General features: G+C 35.1%; 1 protein-coding gene across 5 annotated transcripts in view; it reads right to left on the reverse strand.

Moving 5' to 3' along the window:
- LOC136030372 (protein turtle-like) overlaps positions 1 to 22,926 on the reverse strand; it is a 370,614-nt gene that overhangs the window by 273,862 nt on the left and 73,826 nt on the right. For all 5 annotated transcript variants that reach the window (XM_065709291.1, XM_065709293.1, XM_065709294.1 and 2 more), the window contains one exon: positions 9,549 to 9,681. In XM_065709291.1, coding sequence (XP_065565363.1) covers positions 9,549 to 9,681 — 133 coding nt within the window. The remainder of the gene's footprint in view (positions 1 to 9,548; positions 9,682 to 22,926) is intronic.

The raw sequence follows: 22,926 nt of genomic DNA on the forward strand, positions 1-22,926 counted from the left end.
AAATACCCTCCAGACAAAAATATCCTCTGAATAATTCAATCCCATTGAAAATTTATTCAGGACAATTACCCTTAATAACTCTATGAGCAAAATTGACACGGAAAATAGAAAGCAAGAAATATCAAAAAAAGAATTTTGTTTAGGAATTTTCGCCAATTCCCCCAGCGCATAATTTCCCCTGACAAGTTCACACCCTGGAAACTTCCCTACCCATGGAAAATTCTCCCTTATAAAGACCCTCATCAGAAAATTCATTTCCCTCCCACCCTAAAATGTATGCATCCTTCCCAATAACAGATACTTTGCTGAAGCAATAGGCAAATTTCTTAACTTAAAGAGCTTTCTCCAGGGGCTGTGGGGGGAGGGTCATGTTCTATCCTAAGGAATAGTTATTGGGCCTTTTAATTAATGAAAAAAATGAACATCTCAAAATTCTGATCGGACGATTTTGGGGGAAAAGGCCAGGGAGGGGGACAAACACCCATGAGCAAAGTTGTCTTAACGCAAATTATATGAAAACATACAATATTCATTAATTGCTTTTAAAGTATAATATTTGATTTATTCTTCTAACAAATTGAAGCATAAATACATGCCTTTCAAAGCCTTTTCTAGGAATGTATTTACAATATATCTCCTGGCACCTAATATTTTTGTAATACTATTGACATCTTTATTAAATAAAGAGCGTTATTTTCACAGGCTATTAGTTTTATCAATCTTCTTTTCTCCTTAATGCTCACCGACTAGTAATTATCATAACAAAGAAAGCCTTATAATATGGATTTATTTAATCAAACGAGCTATTCAGAACGACCGTATTTATTTCACAATCTAAAAGAAAAGTACGACATCTAAGGCTCACAAAACCTGCTGCAAAGTCAACCCTTTGCTGAAATTACCAACAAAACTATATATATTAATGATGCTAGAATGTATGTTGAGCAAGGATATAAAAAAAAAGTTACTTTGGATGCCATTCGGGTGATGACCAGTATTCATCCTTGAAAATGAAAAAGAACCATTACCCGTTTCATATGACCCGTTCTGACAAGAAATGGGGCATAAAGAACAAGCTGAGTAAAAAGTTTGCAGTAACGAACTGTAAGCATTGAATGACTTGGCTTAACAGTAGCCGAAACTCTAAAAAAAAGACTATTGATAATAATACATACAGAATTGACTTTTTCTGGTGATCCAAAAGTATAAAATTCGTCAAGTTTGAAGTTACCCATCAAAAGCTATAAGCAGTAGGAAAGCTTTGTAGATTTTAGAAAAAAGAGGAAATCACCTTTAACAGGGCAAGTGGTCTTGATGGAAGTTACATCAACCGATTTGGAATATCATAGTACCCTATTGTAGAAGTTTGTTTGTTTGTTTGTTTTTCTTCAAGAAGGGAGACCATGGATGGGTGTTTATTCTATTTTTTCACAGGAGTCATCATACCGAACCATTAGTCCTAGAAGAATCGTGACAAGATATATTCGAGCAAAGACCAAAAGTTCTAGTTGCCTTTTTGAGTGGCCTAAACCACTGTACCGCATCAAAGTGGTATATTCTGCCTTTTTGTTTAATTAGACTGTAATACTGACCCAAAGAGGGCCAAGTTGCTCTTGATCGAAAATTCTTAGATAGCTAAACAATTTTAAATTATCGAAAAACTATTATTTGGTTTCCCTTTTCTAAAGCAATTAATGTCTAGCGGTGGAGCATTCACTCCCAAAGAGTCATGCAGTCCATGAAAAACAGCCAATATAAATATTTATTTTAAAGCTACAATTAACCCAGTTCACGTGCTTGATGTTTGATAGAATCCCGTATAGTTATGCATAACTGCGCATCAGTTGTTACGAATGAAGGTCAGTGTTTAGGTACAGGGGAGGGGAGAGGTGGATTTTAAGCCTCAAAAAGTAATATTTGCACCCAAATTTTCTAACTCTCCCTGAACCTTCAGATGAATATAGAAGAGGTTCAAAGAGAGGGGACGTAGAAATTAATCACTAATTTCCCTATTTTGGACTAAACTTGAATAAGAGAGCTCCGGTTTGATAGCTCCCATCTTATTGCAATTTTTTTTTAATATGAAAGATCATATTCATATATTTGCTTGTACAATATGTGGAGAAATGTAGGGAAGATTATAAGTGCCTTCAGGAAATTCAACAGGAGGCCTGGCGCAATTCTTGCCAAGAACTTAGTTTTATTGATATTTAAATGGAAATATTGGGTTTCGTATTTATTTTTTGTTTTAGACTATCAAACAGTTTGTGATAACGAACTGTAAGTAAGGAACGGCCCGGCACAATAGTGAACAATACTCTAAGAAATGGAATTTTGATACCAATAGTCATATCAAAAGAATTGGCTTATTATGCAGATTTAAATATATAAATTTTCATTAAGTTTAGTCTTACTCATAAACAACTACGAGTATGAGAAAATTTGCCAAATTCTAGGAAAAAGGGGGAATCACCCCCTAAAAGTAATAGAATATTAATGAAAATCACACCATTAGATTCAACGTGTCAGAAAACCCTTCTGTAGAGGTTTCAAACCCCTATCTACAAAAATATGGTATTGTATACTTTTTGCCAGAAGAAAGATCATGGATGTGTGCACCCCTCCCCCGCCTCTTATTCCCAAACCAGCCGATCAGAATTTTGAGATATCCATTTTGTTCATCATAGTTGAAAGGCCCAATAACTATGGTTTTGGATAGAACATGATCTCCCCCCACAGCACCTGGGGAAAGGCCTTTAAGTTATAAAATTTGTCCATTGCTGACGAATGGTATTAGTTATTGGGAAGCATGCATACAATTTAGGGTGGGAAGGGGAACGAATTTTCTTCTGCGAGTTTTTGCACAGGGGGACTCTCCATGGAGAGGGAAGCTTCCAGGGGATGAACTTGTCAGGGGAAATTATACTCTGGGGGAATTCGCACAAATTCCGAAACAAAATTCTTTTTATATGTCTTGCTTTCTATTTTCCATCTCAATTTTGCGCATGGAGTTGTTAAGGATAATTGTCCTAGATAAATTTTCACCGGGGTTGAATTGTCTAAAGGATATTTTTTGGGTAGGGTATTTCACCGTGAAGGCGGGGGAAGATTTTCTGGGATTATTTAGAAAACGGTAAGAAATTAAATAAGAAAACAAGTTTTTTTCAACTTAAAGTAAGGAGCAATATCAAAACTTAAAACGAACAGAATTCATTATGCATATGAAATGGGTTGCCTCCTCCTCAACACCTTGCTCTTTATCTTTAAGATCTTTATCTCTGTTTTATCTTTATCTTGCTCTTTATTTTTTGTCCCAATCTTTAAGAACGACACCTTAATCATAAGGGTCGTTTAATAAGAACAATAAGAAGTGTTTATAAAAATAATAAAAAAGTTTAGCGTAAAGAGCGAGGTGTTGTGGAGGAGGAAACCATCCTCATATACGTAATAATTTCTGTTCGTCTTATGTTTTAATGTTGCTCCTTACTATAAGTTGAAAAAACTGGTTTTTTTATTTAATAAAGTAAGGATCGACTCGTACTAAAAGTAATCAATACTTTTTAAAATAATATAGACACTAAAATAATAGCCTTTTTATAATGATTAAAATAAAAACAAGTTTTTTCTCAAATGAAAGTTTTTTTTCTCAAATGAAAAAATAAGTTTTTTCTCAAATATTAACACTTCAAACGAACAGAAATAATTTAGTGAATGAGAAAGGCTGTCTCTGTTTAGATAAGATAAGATAAGATATTTATTTCGAAAAAATCACTATCACAAGCCCTCAAAGGGCCGAATTCGGACTTCGGAGTCGACTAATAAAACAAACAAAGCAAAAAACACAAAGCTAATAATAATAAACAATCAAATTATGAGTCAAAAAAATAAATAAATAAATATATAAGTCAGAAAAAAAGGAAAGGGGACAAAAAAAGTATAATAACACAGAAATGAACAAGAAATAAACATATATATCTACAAATTAAAAGGGACACTAAAAAAAAAGTCCAAAAACTCACAAAAAAAAAGAACGAAGCATAAAACACACGAAAAACACATATGAATTAAAAGGGAAACTAAACCAAAACCGCGGGAGGCAAGCAAATTAGTGTAACGACCTAAAGCACCTCACAAAAAAAAAGGGGGGGGAGGAGAAACTAGTTGGCTATTTTATTTATTTTTTCTGTGATGAAGGGGACAAAGATTTTTTCATATCTGGAAGTAACGCAGCGAATGGGAGACAAAACTGGGATAGGCTCAGAAACAGCTCGAGGCTGTCGTAATCTGGAGGGTGAGTGACGTTTGGGAAAAATACTTGCCGTCCGAGGGTTCGTTATTGCATTTTTTGAAAAACGGAGGCACAACGACAACCTCCTTCGCTCAAGGGTTTCCAAACTAGCTTTTTTTAGGAGCAGAGAGTAAGGCACCTTGCCTTCTTTGAAAATTATTCGCAAGGCTCTTTTTTGGATTGACTCAATTTTGTCTGATTCTTCACGGGAGATACCAGGGTGCCAAACTTGACAAGCATATTCAATTTGCGGACGGACAAAAGACGTGTACAACCTTAAGGAGTGAGAAGGGGGGACTCTATATTTATTTAGGAGCTTAAGGAGGGCGATAGATGCATTAGCTTTATGGATAATATCTTTAACGTGGATATCCCACTTTAAATTTGAAGAAATTGTGACTCCAAGTAATTTAACCGAGGATGCATAAATTTCAGGAGGGATAGGATTAAGAAAACAGGGCGAGGATTTGAGGAAACAAATCGGCATTATCATGGACTTAGAGGGGTTTACGGTCATATCTAGGTCCAAAGCCTCACTTCCAATTTCATTGCGAATACTCATAGGGTCACTTAGTAAATTTCTGAAGCAACTTTCAACAATCGTTAGGTCATCAACAAATTTCCAACGGTCAGGAGCTTCCTTCGCAAGGCTGTTAACCATGACTGAAAAAAGGAGGGGGCCTAGGAGAGTTCCTTGAGGTATGCCATTGTAGATAGGGAGAAGATTTGAGTAATGGTTCTGGTATTTAACCACCTGTTATCTATTTGTTAAAAAGGAGGCAACCAATTTTACCAGTAAGGGATCGATATTGAACTCGCTTTCTAGTTTCTCAATTAAAATATTGTGGTTAACAAGGTCAAAGGCTTTCTGAAGGTCAATAGAAATTAAGTTTAGCCAGGAATTAGGTTTTTCGAGGATTTTCCCGATGTGGTCAATAAGAGAAACGAGGTAGTGGGAAGTAGAAGTTGATTTTACGTTTCCAAATTGTTTCAGATCAGTAAGAGGTAGGATTTTTTCTTTTTGCAAATCTGCAAGGAATCCTTCATACAATTTTGAAAAAATAGGAGTAAGCGTAATAGGTCGAACGCCATCAAAGCCAGGCTTTCCGTTTTTCTTTTTCAAAGGGGTAATAAAACCCTGTTTCCAAATTGTTGGAATTTGCCCAGACTTAGTAATTTCGTTAAACAAAACTCTTACTTCTTACGCTAAAGTTCTGTATTACTTTAAAATAATTCTTATTCTAATTCAGCTATATTTGAGCAGCTTTATTAAAGAATTAGGAAAAAAATTCAAATTTTGGCGCAGAGAGTGGTGGTTTACCCAGCAAAGTACACAGACCTAAGGCTACCCTAAATGTCAGGAATAGATGAATATATATTTTCATCTACTTTATTAGAAAAGGAAATAAACTGCATTCTGCATATTTGGATAGGATATAAACTGTATTTTGCAGATAGTGCTTTTAAGACTCTGCATGTTGAACTTATTGCATAGTTTTCATTAAGATGATATCCCCTTTTTCGGAGTTTACTTAATGCTCCTCAAGTTATCCACAATTCCATGTGCTAATAAATTTCAAGGTGTAACTTTAAATTAAATACGCTTTGTATATTCAAAAAAACAGTCTCTGGTAACAAACTGTAAATGAGAAGCGACTCGGCCAAATAGTAACCGAAACTCTAAGAAAAAGAATAATATATTGATAAGGATTAATACATTAAAAGAATTGGGTTTTGAGCTTATTCCTAATAATTAAAGTTCATTAAATTTAATGTTACCCATCAAAAGTTAAGAACCTGAAAAAATTTCCCGGATTTTCGAAAAAGGGGTGAAACACACAAAAAAGTGGTGGGCCCTCAATGAAAATCATGCCGTCAGATTCAGCGTATCAGAAAACCCTACTGTAGAGGTTTCAAACTCCTATCTACAAAAATATGGAATTTTGTATTTTTTGCCATTAGGCTGCTGATTTTTTATTTTTTTGAATGGAAAATTTTTTAACGGTTTACTTATTTGTTTTAGGGTTTCTTTTTATTTCACTTTTGAAATTTTAGACTGAAACTAACCTTGCAGTTTGAATGATTTGAGTCAATTACACCGAATCGTTACTACGAAAGGTTCAATCTAGACTAGGGAATTTACAACCTGACCCAAAAACCGTGAGTATAACGAGGGATGATGGGTTAAGTATATCAAAGGTTCTTCAATTTACATGAGTGACGTAACTTGAACCCATTATGTAGCGTAACCAATCTTTTACTAGACGAACTTTCCTTGATATTTTAATAAGTTGTTAAGCTAGGTGAATGAAACTATAAAAAAAAACTTCAGAATTTCATATCTTCAACTAAACTTGAAAAGTTGCAATCACCTGATCGACTTAGTCCTTTTAAACAATAAAATAGATTTGTCTAGAAAGGTATTAATTACTCTAAAAGAGAGGAACAGAAAGAATGGATAACTTATAAAAGCTAAGTACATTAAGTATGTTCAAGTCAAATTAAACAAAGGCGACTCATGCAAGTTATCAGAATCTTTGGAGAGGATTTTAAAAACTATTTGAGAAAAATACTTTTCTCAAATATCTTTCAAGATTTTTCATGCCCTGATTTTGACGGATGTAATTTTTTCTTTATTAGCTTTGGTATGTTCGTAAGTCTGTTTGAAGGATAAAAACACCAGTAAAATAGAAAAACTACAAGGAAATTTGTAGTATCTGGGTTAAACGTTCTTACAGACATTAAACTAGAACAAATAAAACCAGTAAATTAGCTATTTAGGATATGTTAACCTTTTATTGACCTAACCAGATGAGACTGCAATTTTTTTTGTCACGTAATTCAGGGTCAGCGGACCAAAAAAAAAAACCATTTACTTCCAAATAGTCAGTACCATGAATGTGAAAATAAACAGGAAAGAACTGTCAATATAAACTGAAATCATAACTGAAGGCAATAAGCTTCTCTGACTGGTGCTTGAGCCTAAGAAAGTGACCTAAAAGATCAAAAAGAGCCAAGGGGCAATTTTGTGTTTTTATGATTTTCAGCGCTACCTATAAAAAACTCATATAAAATAAATTTTTTAATGCTGGTCATTAAATTCACATAAGTTCCGTTTAGCTGACTCTACTACTTTTATTATAACAAAAAAAAATTCAAGAAGTAATTTCCTACCCAATGCTCGAGATTAAACAGTGGCTTATGTAGTGCTTAGGTTACAAAATACCGGAACCCTAGAAAGTTTTTTACTGGACGGCCTTAGAAATTTCATTGAGACATTGTTGAAGCAGAGGCTTTAAGCAGGATGGTATGGATGAAGAACGTATCAGAGCCTAATAAAGGGTGGGGGTGATATTTTTCTGCTTTTTTAATGAAAATTTGAAAAAGAGGATATTTTTTCAAAATCAACGGGACTTTTTGTTTTTCTCTATTTATTTTTTAATGGAAAAGCCAAATGTATGCTTTTCTAAATCAAGTTAGAGGAGAAAATATATGGGACAATTGCCCTCCCCCTGCCTTCACCTCCCCAACTCATGTTATTGATAACAGTGTATAGGATCGCAGTAAGACAACATAAATAGTTACTTGATCATATAATTTAAGTTTTTGATGGCTCGATGGATGATAAAGGGATTAAATTTGATGACTCTAAATTTTAATGTAATTTCTAGTGTGTAAATATAAAATTAGAAGGACATTGAAAATCAGTATAAAATATTGATTCTTTTAGTGCCAGGTAAGCCAGAGAATTAATGGTTGCACCTAATTGTGACTCTATATCCATTTCTGATAGTTCCACTTGCCTAAGCAAACACTGTTCCCAGGTTTTGTAATCCTTGAGCATCTCGATCAAGAAGCAAGGCATTTGATCAAGTGACAGGCTTTATCATCATAAAGCGGCACATACTCCTTGGGTCTCGGCACGTACACAGGGGGGGGGCTTCGGGCCCACCCACCCCCCGAAATTTTGTGAAATGTTTAATTTCCCCATGGTCTCTTGGGATTTCTGGCAAAAGTAGGACATTTATTAAGAATCTAGATACATGTGTGAAGCCTTATTGGGGGGATTTTACAGCATGCAATTATCCGGTCACGTCACTGCCCAATTATTAACCCATTTTCTGTCAAACTTTTTACCCTCTTTGAAATAATTAGCAATTGTACTGTTATTTTTTTGCAAAGAGAGTTTGCTTCTACAGCAAAATAGAATTATCCTTGATATTAGGGCGTTTATCCCCCATTTTCAGAATAAACTACAGCTTTTAATGGATCAATTTTGGAAACTATCATTGTTCATTAAAATCTACGTTTTTGCAATAGAAGAACTACCCCCCACAGCACCCATATTGCACTATTAACCCTAAAATTTCTCTTTCAGTGGGATATAATAGATTAATCACTGGTTCTAAATCCCCCTGAACATAACCTGAGCCTAAAACGTACTTTTGAGGCTTCAGTCTTCTTCCCCCATCCGCTACAATACTACAGATCAAAGTTAATCTGTATTTTCCGATATACGTGCTTTTTGCATTACTAAATAAAAAAAATGCTACTTTGTATCTGCTGTTTCGAAGGAGGTCCCCCGAAAAAAATCCCTGTGTACGTGCCTTGTCTCAATGCTGATTTGGTTCGTAATATTAATAGTAGCAGATGATAAAATTGGTTACTGCGAAAGTGACTAATTTGGCTATTCCATGGGACAGAAAACGTCTCGAAAATTATCAGACAAAAAAATACAATAGCCATAAATCCGTTAACAGCGAGGAAACCAAGACATTAGTGAAAATTAGTTTCTCAATCAAGTTAACTATAGAACAATCTACTACTACTTGGTACGGCACACATTTACTGGCACAGTATAGCACAGCGTTGCTTCCATTGCCTCTGAATTTTTCAGGGTTTTTCTGAATTTCACCGAAAAAAAAATCCTGTTTCCTAAGGTTTCCAAAAACACACGAATGCTAATACAAATAAAATTTGTTGTTTATGCCAGAGTTAATATTCGGAAATAATTTGAATGACACGAGTTTCTTTTGGGCAAATTCGAGGAAACCTTGGAAAATCCAAAATCAGAGAAAACAGTGCAATATTTGTGCTGATACAATACATATTTCGTTTGATATATTTTAATAATGTATTAGTGTTAGCTTAGCTTTGAGAATGGCAATTAATATTCATTATTAGTTTTCAGGTAGGATTAACGAAGAAAAGTTTCTGGTACTGTTATTAGGATAAATTGAATTTACATGGAAATACTTACATAAATAAAGGTGTTTCCTCTCCTTCTTTGTACCAAAAGACAACTTGCAATTCATCATATTCATCAGGACTTGATATACTACATATCATTGATACGGTTTCGGACTTCAAGACTGCCAGTTTTTGAACTGGATCTAGAACATGAATCTTTTAATAAAACTGAAGTTGTACAGAATGTAACGTTTGATATACAGCACATCAAATTTATACAAAATATCCATAGAAATCTAGACAATTCATTAAATATGCACCATACAATATTGTCTAAGCTTAGGAGCTTAACAATTCTCTGCAGTACAAAAGCACCTGAGACCAGCACAACTACCCATGATCCTCTTCTATTCCAATCTATTCGGAGCCTCCCTTTTTACACCCTCCAATGAAGTTCCAATTTCCCCTAAATCTTTAGCTAGGAAGAGGCTTTTCAGCTCAAAACCACCCAGCAAAACAGATCAAACCCAGAATAATTAACCATTAATCGGAATCAAGTGCAAAGACTATGTCATTTACTAGTTTATCATTTACTCGAGGGGTGCCACTCCTCAAGATCACCCTGCAGAGCTGTTAGTAGTCACAGTTTTGGTTAGAAAAATTAATGCTATTAATTTTAATGAAAATTAATGCAGTGCCATTATGAGGTACCGCAGGCAAGGATTTTCCTGTCGGGGGTAGGGATGAGGAAAGGAACTGACTGAGTTTCTTAGCAGTAAATAAGGAAAAAAAATGACAGTTCTATATTTTTTTTAAATCATCCTGAAAAATTTGTGCCGGGAAAATTACTAGGGAAGCTTTTAAGTCCATTATGTGTTGTAAAAATATTCGCCAACGAAGGAAATCCGCTGTGTATATACATATATATATATATATATATATACATATATATATATATATATATATATATATATATATATATATATATATATATATATATATATATATATATCTATATATATATATATATGTATATATATATATATATATATATATATATATATATATATATATATATATATATATATATATATATATATATATATATATATATTCATTTTTTAATGGATGGTAATTGTGGAATCGGTTACTATGGACAAACAGATTGGACAGAGGACTTGGTAAGTGCAAATTTTATTTGATGCTTAAGCATACATGTTCTAGCGATTTTATAAGAAATTAATTTACTTTCACTGGCTGGAACTTATATATATATATATATATATATATATATATATATATATATATATATATATATATATATATATATTCATTTTTTAATGGATGGTAATTGTGGAATCGGTTACTATGGACAAACAGATTGGACAGAGGACTTGGTAAGTGCAAATTTTATTTGATGCTTAAGCATACATGTTCTAGCGATTTTATAAGAAATTAATTTACTTTCACTGGCTGGAACTTTTCTTTCGATATTTTGCTTCTAACCAGGAGAAACTTATATTGTATTTTATATTCTTCTTGAAAGCGTTCTAATTTTTTACAATCTTAAAATACTGCAATTTGGGTTTAAAATGATAATGTTTTCAAAATAATCCTCAGTGGAAGGAATTGAGGCCGTATGCAAGGGGGAGGGGGGAGCTACGAGGTTTGATCACCTCCAACGAAATTTATCTCTGACTCATAAAAACATAGAAATAAAAATTTTGATATGGTTGTATTATATACAAGACTTTAAAAACCGAATAATAAACCTGATTTCTGTGTTTTTATGAGTTGGACGTAAATTTTGTTGGGGGTGATCGAATCTGAAAACCCTCCCCCCCCCCATTGTATACAGCCTCGGTTCCTTCCACCAAGAAATATTTGGAAACATTAATGTTGTAAAAAATTAGAACACTTTCAATAAGTATATTAAATAGAAAATAAGTTTCTCTTGGTTAGAAGCAAAATATCGAAAGAAAAGTTCCAGCCAGTGAAATTAAATTTAATTTCTTATAAAATGGCTAAAATATGTACGTTTAAGCATCAAATAAAATTAGCACTTTACCAAGTCCTCTGTCCAATCCGTTTGTCCATAATAACCGATTCCACAATTACCATCCATTAAAAAAGACTTGACAGTTTCAAAGTACGGTAAATTTATAATTTTGGTTTGTAGAATATGGAACCGAGGCTTTGAAATATTTTACCACATCAATGTCACCTATGCCAATAAAAAAGCCAATGTTTGTGAATGAAATATGTTTCTCATTATCCGTTGTGCTTTCAATGCAGAAGCATACAAATGGAACGGCAACAAGATGGATTAAAATTTTGTTCCAATACAAATTTGTTTGCTACAATTTCCTGCTTAGACTTTCCTCTTTTTTTTCTTTTTTTTTGACAGATTGATCTTATAGATAGGAAAATCGTTGTTCCTTGTGTTCATTTTTTCTAATTTCAAAACACTACTCCTCTGATCTGAACTCTGATCGGTCAATAAATTTATGCTCAAAAACGCAACATTGTTCAACTATAGAATACATAACAATATGCATAGTGGCTTTGATTTTATTGACCAGTGTGACTGAAATATAGACTGAAGACTGAAATTCCTCGTGGAAATATTTTCAAATCCAACTTAAAAATATTTTGCATCAGTGTTGGGTATTAGTTGCCTTCACTAGCTTAGTTTTTCTTTAGAGGGAAGGGCTGTGAGGAGAGGGGAGGGTTGTGTTGAAGTAAGTGTATCCAGCATATAGAATTAAGATTGTCTATTAAGGACAATCAATTGCTAGTCTGAACATTATGACCTGATGCTAGAGACACTAAAAAGTGGGCAAAAACGCGGTAACCAGCCGTTAGTAAGGAGCAATGCTGCTCAATAGTAACCGAAAGTAAAAACAGAATTCTAACATGAATAAATATATTAAAAGAATTTAATGATCTTGATGCTTCTGAATATATAAGATTTATTAAGTTTAGTGTTACACATCAAAAGCTATGAGCCTGAGGAAATTTGCCTGATTTTCAAAAAAGTTAGCTAACACCCCCTGAAATTCATGGATTAAAAATTAATGAAAATCATACCATCGGTTTCAGCGTATCCGAGAACCCTATTGTTAAAAGATTTCAGCTCCCATCTGCCGAATTTGGAATTTGTATTTTTACCAGAAGTATGATCGCGGATGCGAGTTTTTTTTTCTCGGGGATAACCGCATCGAATCAAAATCCTAGAATATCAGGAAAGGGCTCATTCAAACGGAAATTATTAGTTCTAGTGTCCTTTCTATCATAAGGATAGTGGACAGACGCTTTTCGTGGTTGGGGAATTTCGGGTAGGGGACATGGGAGGATCTTTCCAAAGAAGAATCTTTTGTGGGGGAAAGGATTTTCCATGCAAAGGGATCTGGATTTCCAAAAAGTGTTTAAACAAATATCAGCAATGAAATTTAAAAAAAAACGAGTTCTTTTCAGCTGAAATGAAAGAGCAATACTAAAACTTAAAACGAACAGAAATTATTATGAATATGATAAAGATTTCCCCCTCCTCAATGCCTCGCTCTTTATGCTGAAGTTCTTTTGATTTTTTAAAATAGCTTTTTATTTTTATTAAACGGCTCTTGTGTTCCATGGACATTCTTAAATAATTTGACAAAAAGTCAAACTTTAGCGTAAAGAAAGAACATCAAGCAACCCCCTCATATTCGTAATAATTTCTATTCGATATAAGTTTTAATGTTGCTCCTTACTTTCAGTTGAAAAAACTTATTTTTTTTCTATTTAATCTCAGAAGAGAGGGGGCATGCAGAAAATATCTTTTATTCAAAGTTGACGACTTGCATGCCTATTTCAGTAAGTATACCCCACTTGGTTGCAAGGATCAGGGATGGAATTGGACCTCAAAGGAAAAGGTTTTCGAAGGAGGGTAGAAGAACAAAGAATTTCGGGAAATTAGGTGGACCGTTTTTTCTCAAGTCCTGACAAAACAGCATACACTACGTGTTTTTATGTCTGTCGTCCAACAGACTCTTTGCCTCATTTGGGAATACAATAGAACTTGTGGACTGAATGTACTGAATTATATGTGTTTACTGAGTGAAATAAATCCAGTGCATTAGACAAGAATCAGAGCAGCAAAAGGCCGTAAAAAAAACACTTAGGGTCAGATCAAACTAACTAAGTAAATAAACCAAGTAAACAAAGAGAACATAAAAAGCTTTTAGAGAAACGTTGAGCTTGCGGAAAATTCAAAGATTAAATAACAAAAACGAAAGATTTTTCAGATAGAAGTTAAGAAATACTTAAAAAGTACAAAAATTATCCCACTCTTAAAGGGAGCTTCACCCTCCTCAATCTTTGTGCTATAATTTGACTTTTTGTCTCCAATACTTATTGCCTAAGCAGATAGGCAGTTCTAGCTGGATAAAAGGTGTTTTTCATTATACGTAAAGTGTGAAAAAAGTCTTGTTGATGTGAATTTCCGTGTTTAAACATAATTGGAGGCAACTACAGCTGGATAAAAAGTTTTTTTTATTGTACCTAAAGTGTAAACAAAAATTATTGATGTGCATTTCTGTGGTTAGACACAGTTGGAGGCAATTGGAGCTGGATAAAAAGTATTTTTCATTGTATCTCAAGTTTGAAACAAACTTATTGATGTGCATTTCCGTGTTTAAACACAAATGGAGGCAATTGGAGCTGGATAAAAAGTGTTTTTCATTGTACCTAAAGTTTGTACAAAAATTATTGATGTGCATTTCTGTGGTAGACATTGTTGGAGGCAGTCGGAGCTAGATAAAAAGTGTTTTTCATTGTATCTCAAGTTTGAAACAAACTTATTGTTGTGCATTTCCGTGTTTAAACACAAATAGAGGCAATTGGAGCTGGATAAAAAGTGTTTGTCATTGTATTGTGAGAGAAACACTTTGGTTTTGTCCCGGTTTTTTTTTTCCTATGCCGCCGATCTCAGCTTATTCCCGGAAACTGGTAAGGGTCTAACCTGTACAGTTTTTACGGAAATTGTGGACCTCAGGCCGGATTGATGAATATGACATTACATTTTGGAAAGCTCCGCAGAACTCTAGCCTGGGGCCAAAAAGGATGTTTTTTGCTTGTCCGCGAGCCAGAGCCTATGGTGTGCTAATTGAAGTGGAGTTATATAGCCTATGTCAGAGAGGAGTATCTGAAGTTGTGCAGCCAAGCTTTCGTTTCATCAAACCATTTTTCTGCTTTCGAGTGGAAAGCTCCGGTCTAGCACGCAAGCAGGCAGGCACTACTTTCAAATTGAAGACAGATTAAAATCTATAAGTGTTAAATATATGCGGTAGTTACCCGGTCCCACAGTCAATATATCTTCTTTGAGTGATGAACAGAAAAATTTACAGAAGCAAAAATGTAGTATTTTCCCACGGGTCCGAAAGCGCTCCCATCTATTGTTTCTACCCATTTCTGTTCGTGATTTCAGCAGAGTTTATCATTCGGTTTTTCGGACTTGGGATTGCGGTAGAGAAATGGTATAAGATGTGCCTAATAAATTTTAAAATTTCTCTCGTTGCTAAAGAAATTAGAGCTTATCCTTTGCTCCTTTCTAAGTGGTGACGTTAGAAAGTTGGCTTACGGCAAAAAAAAAATCAACTTTTGAACTAAGACAGATATAATTTTTTTTCGACGGCAATCGATAGCTCTTGATGAGCTGATCAAAGTATATTACATCCATTCTTTGGTACAAAAATTTCTTCATGAGGTATATCCCCTTTGAAAGTTTCAAGGGGTTGACAACTTCAGTAGTAAGGTACACACTGAAACGAAATCTAGGCCGATACAAATTGTGAGACATATAGAGGACTTGTAAGCAACAGTCGGCTGTTAGGTAATAATCACCTTCGGCAATGAGGGGTCAGGAGCCTTTGCTAGTTATTGTATCTATTATTTGTTTCCAGTGTATTTGATGGTAAAACCAATTTGGTTCCAGTGGTAAGACATGTAGGGGACTAAGTAATAATCTGATGTTAGGCTGCATTCAAATTCAGCGATGAGGGGTTTGAAACTATACTAGTTGGTGTACCCAATTATTTGTTTCCGGTGAACTTGATGCCTATCACGGGAGAGGGACTTATAAGTAAGAGTCGGTTCACTTTGGGCAAGGAACGGCTGTTAGCTCATAATCATCTTCGGCAATGAGGGATTTTGCAACTTTTGCTAGTTGGTGTACCTATTATTTGTTTCTGGTGTATTTGATGGTTATCCCAATTTGGTTCCAGTGGTAAGACATGTAGGGGACTTGAAAGTAGTAATCGGCTGTTGCGCTGCAATCATCTTCAGCGATGACGGGCTTGCAACTTTTGCTAGTTGGTGTACCTATTTATTAGTTTCCCGTGAACTTGATGTCTATTACGGGAGAGGGACTTGTAAGTAAGAATCGGTTCACTTTGGCCAATTAACGGCTGTTAGCTCATACTCATCTTCGGCAATGAGGGATTTTGCAACTTTTGTTAGTTGGTGTACCTATTATTTGTTTCCGGTGTATTTGATGGTTAAACCAATTTGGTTCCAGTGGTAAGACATGTAGGGGACTTGTAAGTAATAATCGGCTGTTGCACTGCAATCATCTTCAGCGATGACGGGTTTGCAACTTTTGCTAGTAGGTGTACCCATTTATTTGTTTCCGGTGAACTTGATGTCTATCACGGGAGAGGGACTTGTAAGTAAGAATCTATTCACTTTGGGCAAGAAATGTGTGCAAATTGGTGCACATTGTATTCGATCTCTTTAAAACTGACATAATTAAGCGTTTACGCAACGGTGCAAACGTAAAACAATGAGGTAGTTTCGCATAAGTTCAACTGGCTGCAAAGTCAATTTAGTCCCTTCTTTCGATATTATTTTGTATTTGTTGTTTATTCAACGCTGAGGAATAGCCTTTGGTCATGTGATAACTAATTGCGTTCGTGTTTGAACATACCGTTTTAAAAACTTCGATAGGCTGACAACTTCATCATTTAACCGATAGTGAAGAAACAAGTACAAACGAGAATATAAAACAATGAGATAGTTTCGTAATAATTAATAGGATGTCATCTATGGTATTTTGATCCTGAAAAGTTAGGGATAGCTTTATAATACCAACTAGATTATTTTAAGATATTGTTCCGAGTTTTCATCCGTCACGATGTCTACGATTGAAAAGGATAAAGTTCAATTGGCTGCAAAATAAATTTAGTCCCTTCTTTCGATACTATTTTGTTGTTGTTTTTTCAACGCTGAGGAATAGCCTTTGATCATGTGATTACTGATCGATAGCGAAGAAACAAAAACAGGGTATTTCTTTCGCGACACTTTAGTCGGCGAATCCGGACAAAGGTTGCCGAAACGCTTCACGTTTCCCGGGCAACGTAGGTCTAGTTGTACCTAAAGTGTGAACAAAAATCATTGATGTGTAATTCCGTGGTTAGACACAGTTGGAGGCGATTGGAGCGAGATAAAAAGTGTTTTTTATTGTATCTCAAGTTTGAAACAAACTTATTGATATGCATTTCTGTGTTTAAACCCGTTGCGTAATAAGCGCCTGCTGGGTGGAAGGTTAGGTTATGCTAGATTCGGGGATTCCATTATAAAAGGCTTCTAGGTTTCTGTCGAAATTGCTCGCTAGGGCACCCGGTTGAATCGGTTGCTAGGAACCCCCCTCCCCCTCCAGGAAATTCGACGCTATGGCCCCTAATGAAATTGATTGCTAGGGGCCCCCGTTAGAATTGAGTCCTAGGGGGGCTGGTGGAATTGCTCACTAGGGTGTGTCGTCTTGAAGGCCCCCCACTAGTGAGCTCCTGACTGTTTTTTGCCTGGCCTTTGCAGATCCAAGGAAATCCTGATTGGTCGGTTCTCGTAGGTTTTTTCTTAGCCCTCTTAGGTTTCTAATCGTAATAATCCTGAAAATCCTGATTTGGTGGGACCCCTGAAGGTTTTTTAAAGAATTATATAAACTATTATGTAACAATGTTAGAAATCCTGAGAGGTGGGCCCTTTTAGGTTTTTGAAAGAATTAAATAAACTATTAGGTAGCATTCAAACCATGTGACGCAGGTGTACTATACACGTGCGCTATACTTTTGCCCAGGTATGTGTAATAATGTCTCAAGGGACTAGTAAGTCCAATAGTCTACCCCCTATCTGTGCGCTCAAATAAATTGGGCCGTTACTACTTCAGCATATGAACGTTAGATAGTTACACACGAAAAATAAAACAAAATAAGAAGAACAAAACAAAATTACTTCTGAACCAAAACACAGGATCCATATTTATAATAGTCAACTGGTTACAAGTCAAACCAATCTAATTTCTTTTTCTCGCCAAATTCATAGATATAGCACAGCACAGGGGGAACTACTGGTAGAATCCAAGCTTGAGAACATTTTGTTTAAGCTCATTTTTCTTCTTTATAAGACATGACTGAATTTCCCGAACTGATTTGCTGACATCATCTGTTAAGTATGACTTTGAGAAAATACGGCAATTCTAAATATTGACTTCTTTTCTAAAAGCTTAGTATCTAATTACTTTATTCGCTTGCAAAACCTTATATTTGTCATTTATAATTTTAAGTGTGAATTTGGTAAATTTATCATTTTCTCCCTCATCTGAAATTCACGACAAACACATGATTTCACCAATAGTTCATTAATTTTATCAAGATTCCCTTCTTTTGACGGACACTTTAAATTCCATGTAATAATACTTTTTCGCCGCTCAGTATTTTCTAAGATTAATAATTTTCTTAAAAGTGGCGCGATTTTAGAATTGTCAACCAGCTTTCTTGGCGATAGGTCTTTAACCTCCTCTTTTAGCTTTGAAATAGCATCATCATGAGCTCGACTTGAGCTTTCCAATTTTAGAATCCTAGAGGATACACAATTTGTTTCAGATCCGCAATAAGATATTATCTGACTGAGAGCATTGAATGAGCTGATTAAGCATGCATTAAAGGTTTTGAGGTGACAACAACCCCGCAACTTTGGAAAAATATTTTAAAAGTAATATTAAAGCATAAAGTCATATGCTTACCAGTGCAAATGTAAGAGAGGTGGGAGGTTTCCTCTTGAAAAATATCTAAAAAGGATCTTCCATTCCTTTAAAACTTGAAAATTGAAATAGGAAAATTCACTTTGGCATTCTAGTTCCCTTCCCCTCTACCAGAAAAAAAATGTGATTTTTTAGGAGGGATTATTAAGCTTCAAGAATGAATACACTAGAGTTAACAGTCCTCGCTCAAATCGGGTCTTCGATACCCAGGTCGATGCTCTTTGGGGTCTAGAATCGGAATAGTTGCTTACTAATTTCGGGATCAAAAACATCTAAAGCCGGGACAGTAGCTTGCTAGTTCTGGTACCCTAGTATATCCAACAAATCAAAGTTACTGAATTTACAATTTTTTCTTTAATTTGGCTCTAAGCAGTGGCCCAAATTAAAAAAAAAATGTAGGGTGGAAAGGATTTTTTTTCTTTTGAAGATTCAAAAGTTGTTTTTTTTTTATTCTGGATGGGGGTCTATGGGATATTTCCAAAAAATAATAACAACAACACAATTTTTTTTAATCTAGATGGCAGACAATTATCATGTCCTCACTAATTTACTGACTAATCCGAGAAGTTGGGCATCCGAGAAATTCGCCCTGATTTTTTCTTAAGTTAAAGAATCCAAAGAGTCTTTGTAGAAAACATAAGACTCCATACAAGAAATATGAAAGGGTAACTAGTCACCATCCCAAACACCTTTTTCTCCACTAAAGTCGGCTGATCAAAATTTTGAGATAGCCTTCTTATTCAGCAGAGTTGAAAGGTATGATAACTCTACCTTTAGAGATGACATTGCCCCACATAGCTCCTGGAGAAAGGGCTGCAAGTTACGTAATTTGTCCATTGTTCACACATAGTATTTGTTATTGGGAAGCATACAACATATGTCGAGGAGAAGATTTTCTGCTGGGAGGACGATTTTCAACGGGGAGAATTTTTTGTCGGGGAGGCAAGTTTCCCGGGGTAAACTTTCCGTAGGAAATTTTACACAGGGGAAATTTGACGAAATTCACATATTTTTTTTTGTCTTATTTTCTTTTTGCCGACTCAATTTTCATACTGAGATTTTAGGGGGGAATCATTCAGGGAAAAGACCCCGCTTTTTACACCGAAGTTCCATCTTTTGTAAAAATACTTTAAGACTGACTCTTGAAACACAAGGACCGTTTAGTCAGGATCAAACCCTCATTTCAAAGTTCTAAAAAAAACTTTAGCGTGAAGAGAGTGGAGTTGAGGAGGGTGCAGGCCCCCTCACATGCGGAACAATATCTGTTTGTCTTGAGTTTAAATGCTGCTCCTTACTTCCAATTGAAAAAAAAGCTTTTTTTATTTAATATAAGAAAATACGTGACTAAAAACTATTTCTGAATGTCCTGGGTGAATCAAGTGGCACAGGCAGAACTAAGGTTAAATAAAGGCAACATATTTTCTTTTGGGCTTTTCGTTTTTTTTTTTGTTTTTTTTTTTCAAAAGAAACTTATTCAAATCCGTCTGTGATAACTGAGATAACTGATACATCGAGGTAACTGAGATAAGAACAGCTTGATGCAGAATTTTTGGACGAGTATTTTTGAGCTAAGAAGTAAACAAAATCTCAGCTTTAAATGAAATTTTACCCCTTTAATCTCCAACATAAGCCCTTGTTTTAGGCTTTAAGCATAATGGCCGAAAAAGACTTTTTAAATATTAATACGGCTGTTCAAGCTCCACAGCCATTCCACAACTATTTCAAAACTTTAAGAAGTCCCAGAACTCGTGTCCCAGAAGTCCCAGAGTCCTGGGACTTCAGTCCTAGAAGTCCTGAACAAGAAGTCTCTTGTTCAATGACAAGAGATATTGTTGGTGCAGTATTAATTAACGAGGTGTATTTCCTTTGAAAAAATTAATTCTGAGAGTAATGTCAATTTGCAAAGGCTTTCTTACGAAATTATGAAGAAAGTAATCCAATGGTAGTTTTTTTGTATAATGTTTAGTATACACCATTAGTCTTCTTGTCAGTCGAAATTGATTCCGACATCCAAGCAACCAAATCAACTTAAGATAAAAGGCAAAAAACGTAAAAGAGCTATATTTCAAAGGAAAACAAGGTCAGGGGCCTTGATCCTTTTTTTTGTCCTATGAACAAGTTTGTATTTTCTAAAGGATTCTGGGAAGAAGATTATTAGAAAAAAGAGAAACAACATTAAAAGGTTTGCGAAAGCGTATAGTAAACGAAAATTTAACAGCAGATGAATATATATATATATATATATATATATATATATATATATATATATATATATATATATATATATATATATATACTACTACTACTACTACTACTAAGCACGCTCCTTCTACATTCCAGTCTATTCACGGCCTCCCTCTTTATATCCTCCCAGAAAGTTCACATTTCCCTTAAATATTTCTTTATGACATCCTCCCACCCTAGACGAGGACGACCTGCTTTCCGTTTAGCCCTAGACAGTTGGCCAAAAAGAACAAACTACGGCAATCTGTCTTCCTTCATCCGCAGAACGTGCCCTAGCCATCTCAATCTTTCTTTCGTTATAACCCTAGAAAGCAGGATTGAACCACATTTTTGTACATCCTACAATTTTGAAAAACAGTCAGTCAACCAGGTACCCAGAACAAGCCACAGGCAATTTCTCTGGAAAACATCTAGTAAATCTTCATCCGCTTTTCCGAGCACCCATGCTTCAGAGGCATTTTTGGCCCCTGTCATCGCTGTATCTTCCAATATTATAATCATGGTTTGAAGACTTATCTTGCCTATCCTTAAAAACTTTTTTTGTTTGGAAAACAAAAAGTTTTTTTTTCCACAACAGGGTGAAAAAACACCCTGAGCCTCGGCTATTCTACTTTCAACATCTTCACTGCTCCCACCATCTTTACTAATAATACTACCAAGGTAAGTGAAGCTGCCCATGCGATCAATCTTTTCGTTACCAACGTCACTTTGTCATCTTCACTTATTCCTAGCCTTAGTGACTTATTCTTCTTAACATTAATTTTCAAACCTATTCTAGCACAATGAACTCAAAAAACCTCCAAAAATTCATTCATTTTGCTCACACTTTCATCTATGATAAGCATTATCTAAGTCAAGAAGGGTTTTTCCTCCCCATTTGGTTCTGTGGTCTCTGATTGCCTTTCCTTTGCTCATTAATTCAAAGTCCATCAAAATGATCCATATAAAGGAGGATAGAACACAACCCTTCTTAACTACTTATTTGATAGAAAACCAGCTACCTAATCTCATTTCCTACAATACCGCAGCAGTATTCTTCTCGTACATAGCACTAATCACTTTAATGTACTTGTCTAGTATATCATATAAGGAAAAGACCTTCGCTAAAGCTCTTCTATCAACAGAATCCAACACTTGCTGATAATCAACAAAACTGAGGACCAAAGATGTTTGACAACTAAGGCGCTTCTCAATTATTAACCTAACAGTGAAAATTTGGTCGACACATCCTATACCTTTTCTAAAACCACACTGTTCTTTTCCTAAAACATTGTCTACAGCATCTCTCAGTTTAAAAAGTATCATATTACCAAGTAACTTCCTATCTCCAGGGACCAGACTATTGCCTAAATAATTACAACGCTCCCTCTTATTACCTTTTTATGCAGTGGTTTCATTAAAGTTTTCCTAAAATCGTCAGGTACTTCCCCTTTTTTCAAAAATCGTCTCCATAATGTTCAGTAGCTTATTTCTAGCCACAGAGCCACCATATCTAAAAAACGCATTTACCACACTGTCAACACTTGGAGCCTTATTATTTTTTTTGATTCCTTTTAGTACTGTCGCTAATTCTTCCTCACAAAACAATTCTTCCTTCACATCCAAGGTATCAAAAACTTTTTCATTTTCCTCCATATCTTTTCCCACAACTGTATCTGGGTTTAGCATATTCTCAAAGTGTTCCACCCATCCCTCTTTAACTCTTTCCTTATCACAAATTTTGGCCCTGTTGCTATCTTTAACTTGGACAAGTCTGGATTGACTACTCCATCTCAATTTATTAACTTGCCACTACAATATTTTACAATTATGCCGTCTAGCTGCATCTTTCAGATCCACGGCAATTTTACAATTATGCCGTCTAGCTGCATCTTTCAGATCCACGGCAATTTTATCCATGGCCTCCACTTCACACCTCCTTAGTTCATATTTTCATGCTTTCTCCATTTACTTTACATTTCTTTTGTTTTCATACCATCTATCACTCGGATAATTGTACAATCCCCTTCTCCTCTCTATTAAACATAAAACTTTTTCACAAATATTCCTTGCTGCAATCTTAACTTTCTTCCCCAAGACACCACGAGCAACTTCACAAATTGTTTTCTAAAATTATTCCAACCATCTT

This window comes from Artemia franciscana, chromosome 8 (genome assembly GCF_032884065.1).
Source record: "Artemia franciscana chromosome 8, ASM3288406v1, whole genome shotgun sequence".
NCBI classification, from domain to species: domain Eukaryota; kingdom Metazoa; phylum Arthropoda; class Branchiopoda; order Anostraca; family Artemiidae; genus Artemia; species Artemia franciscana.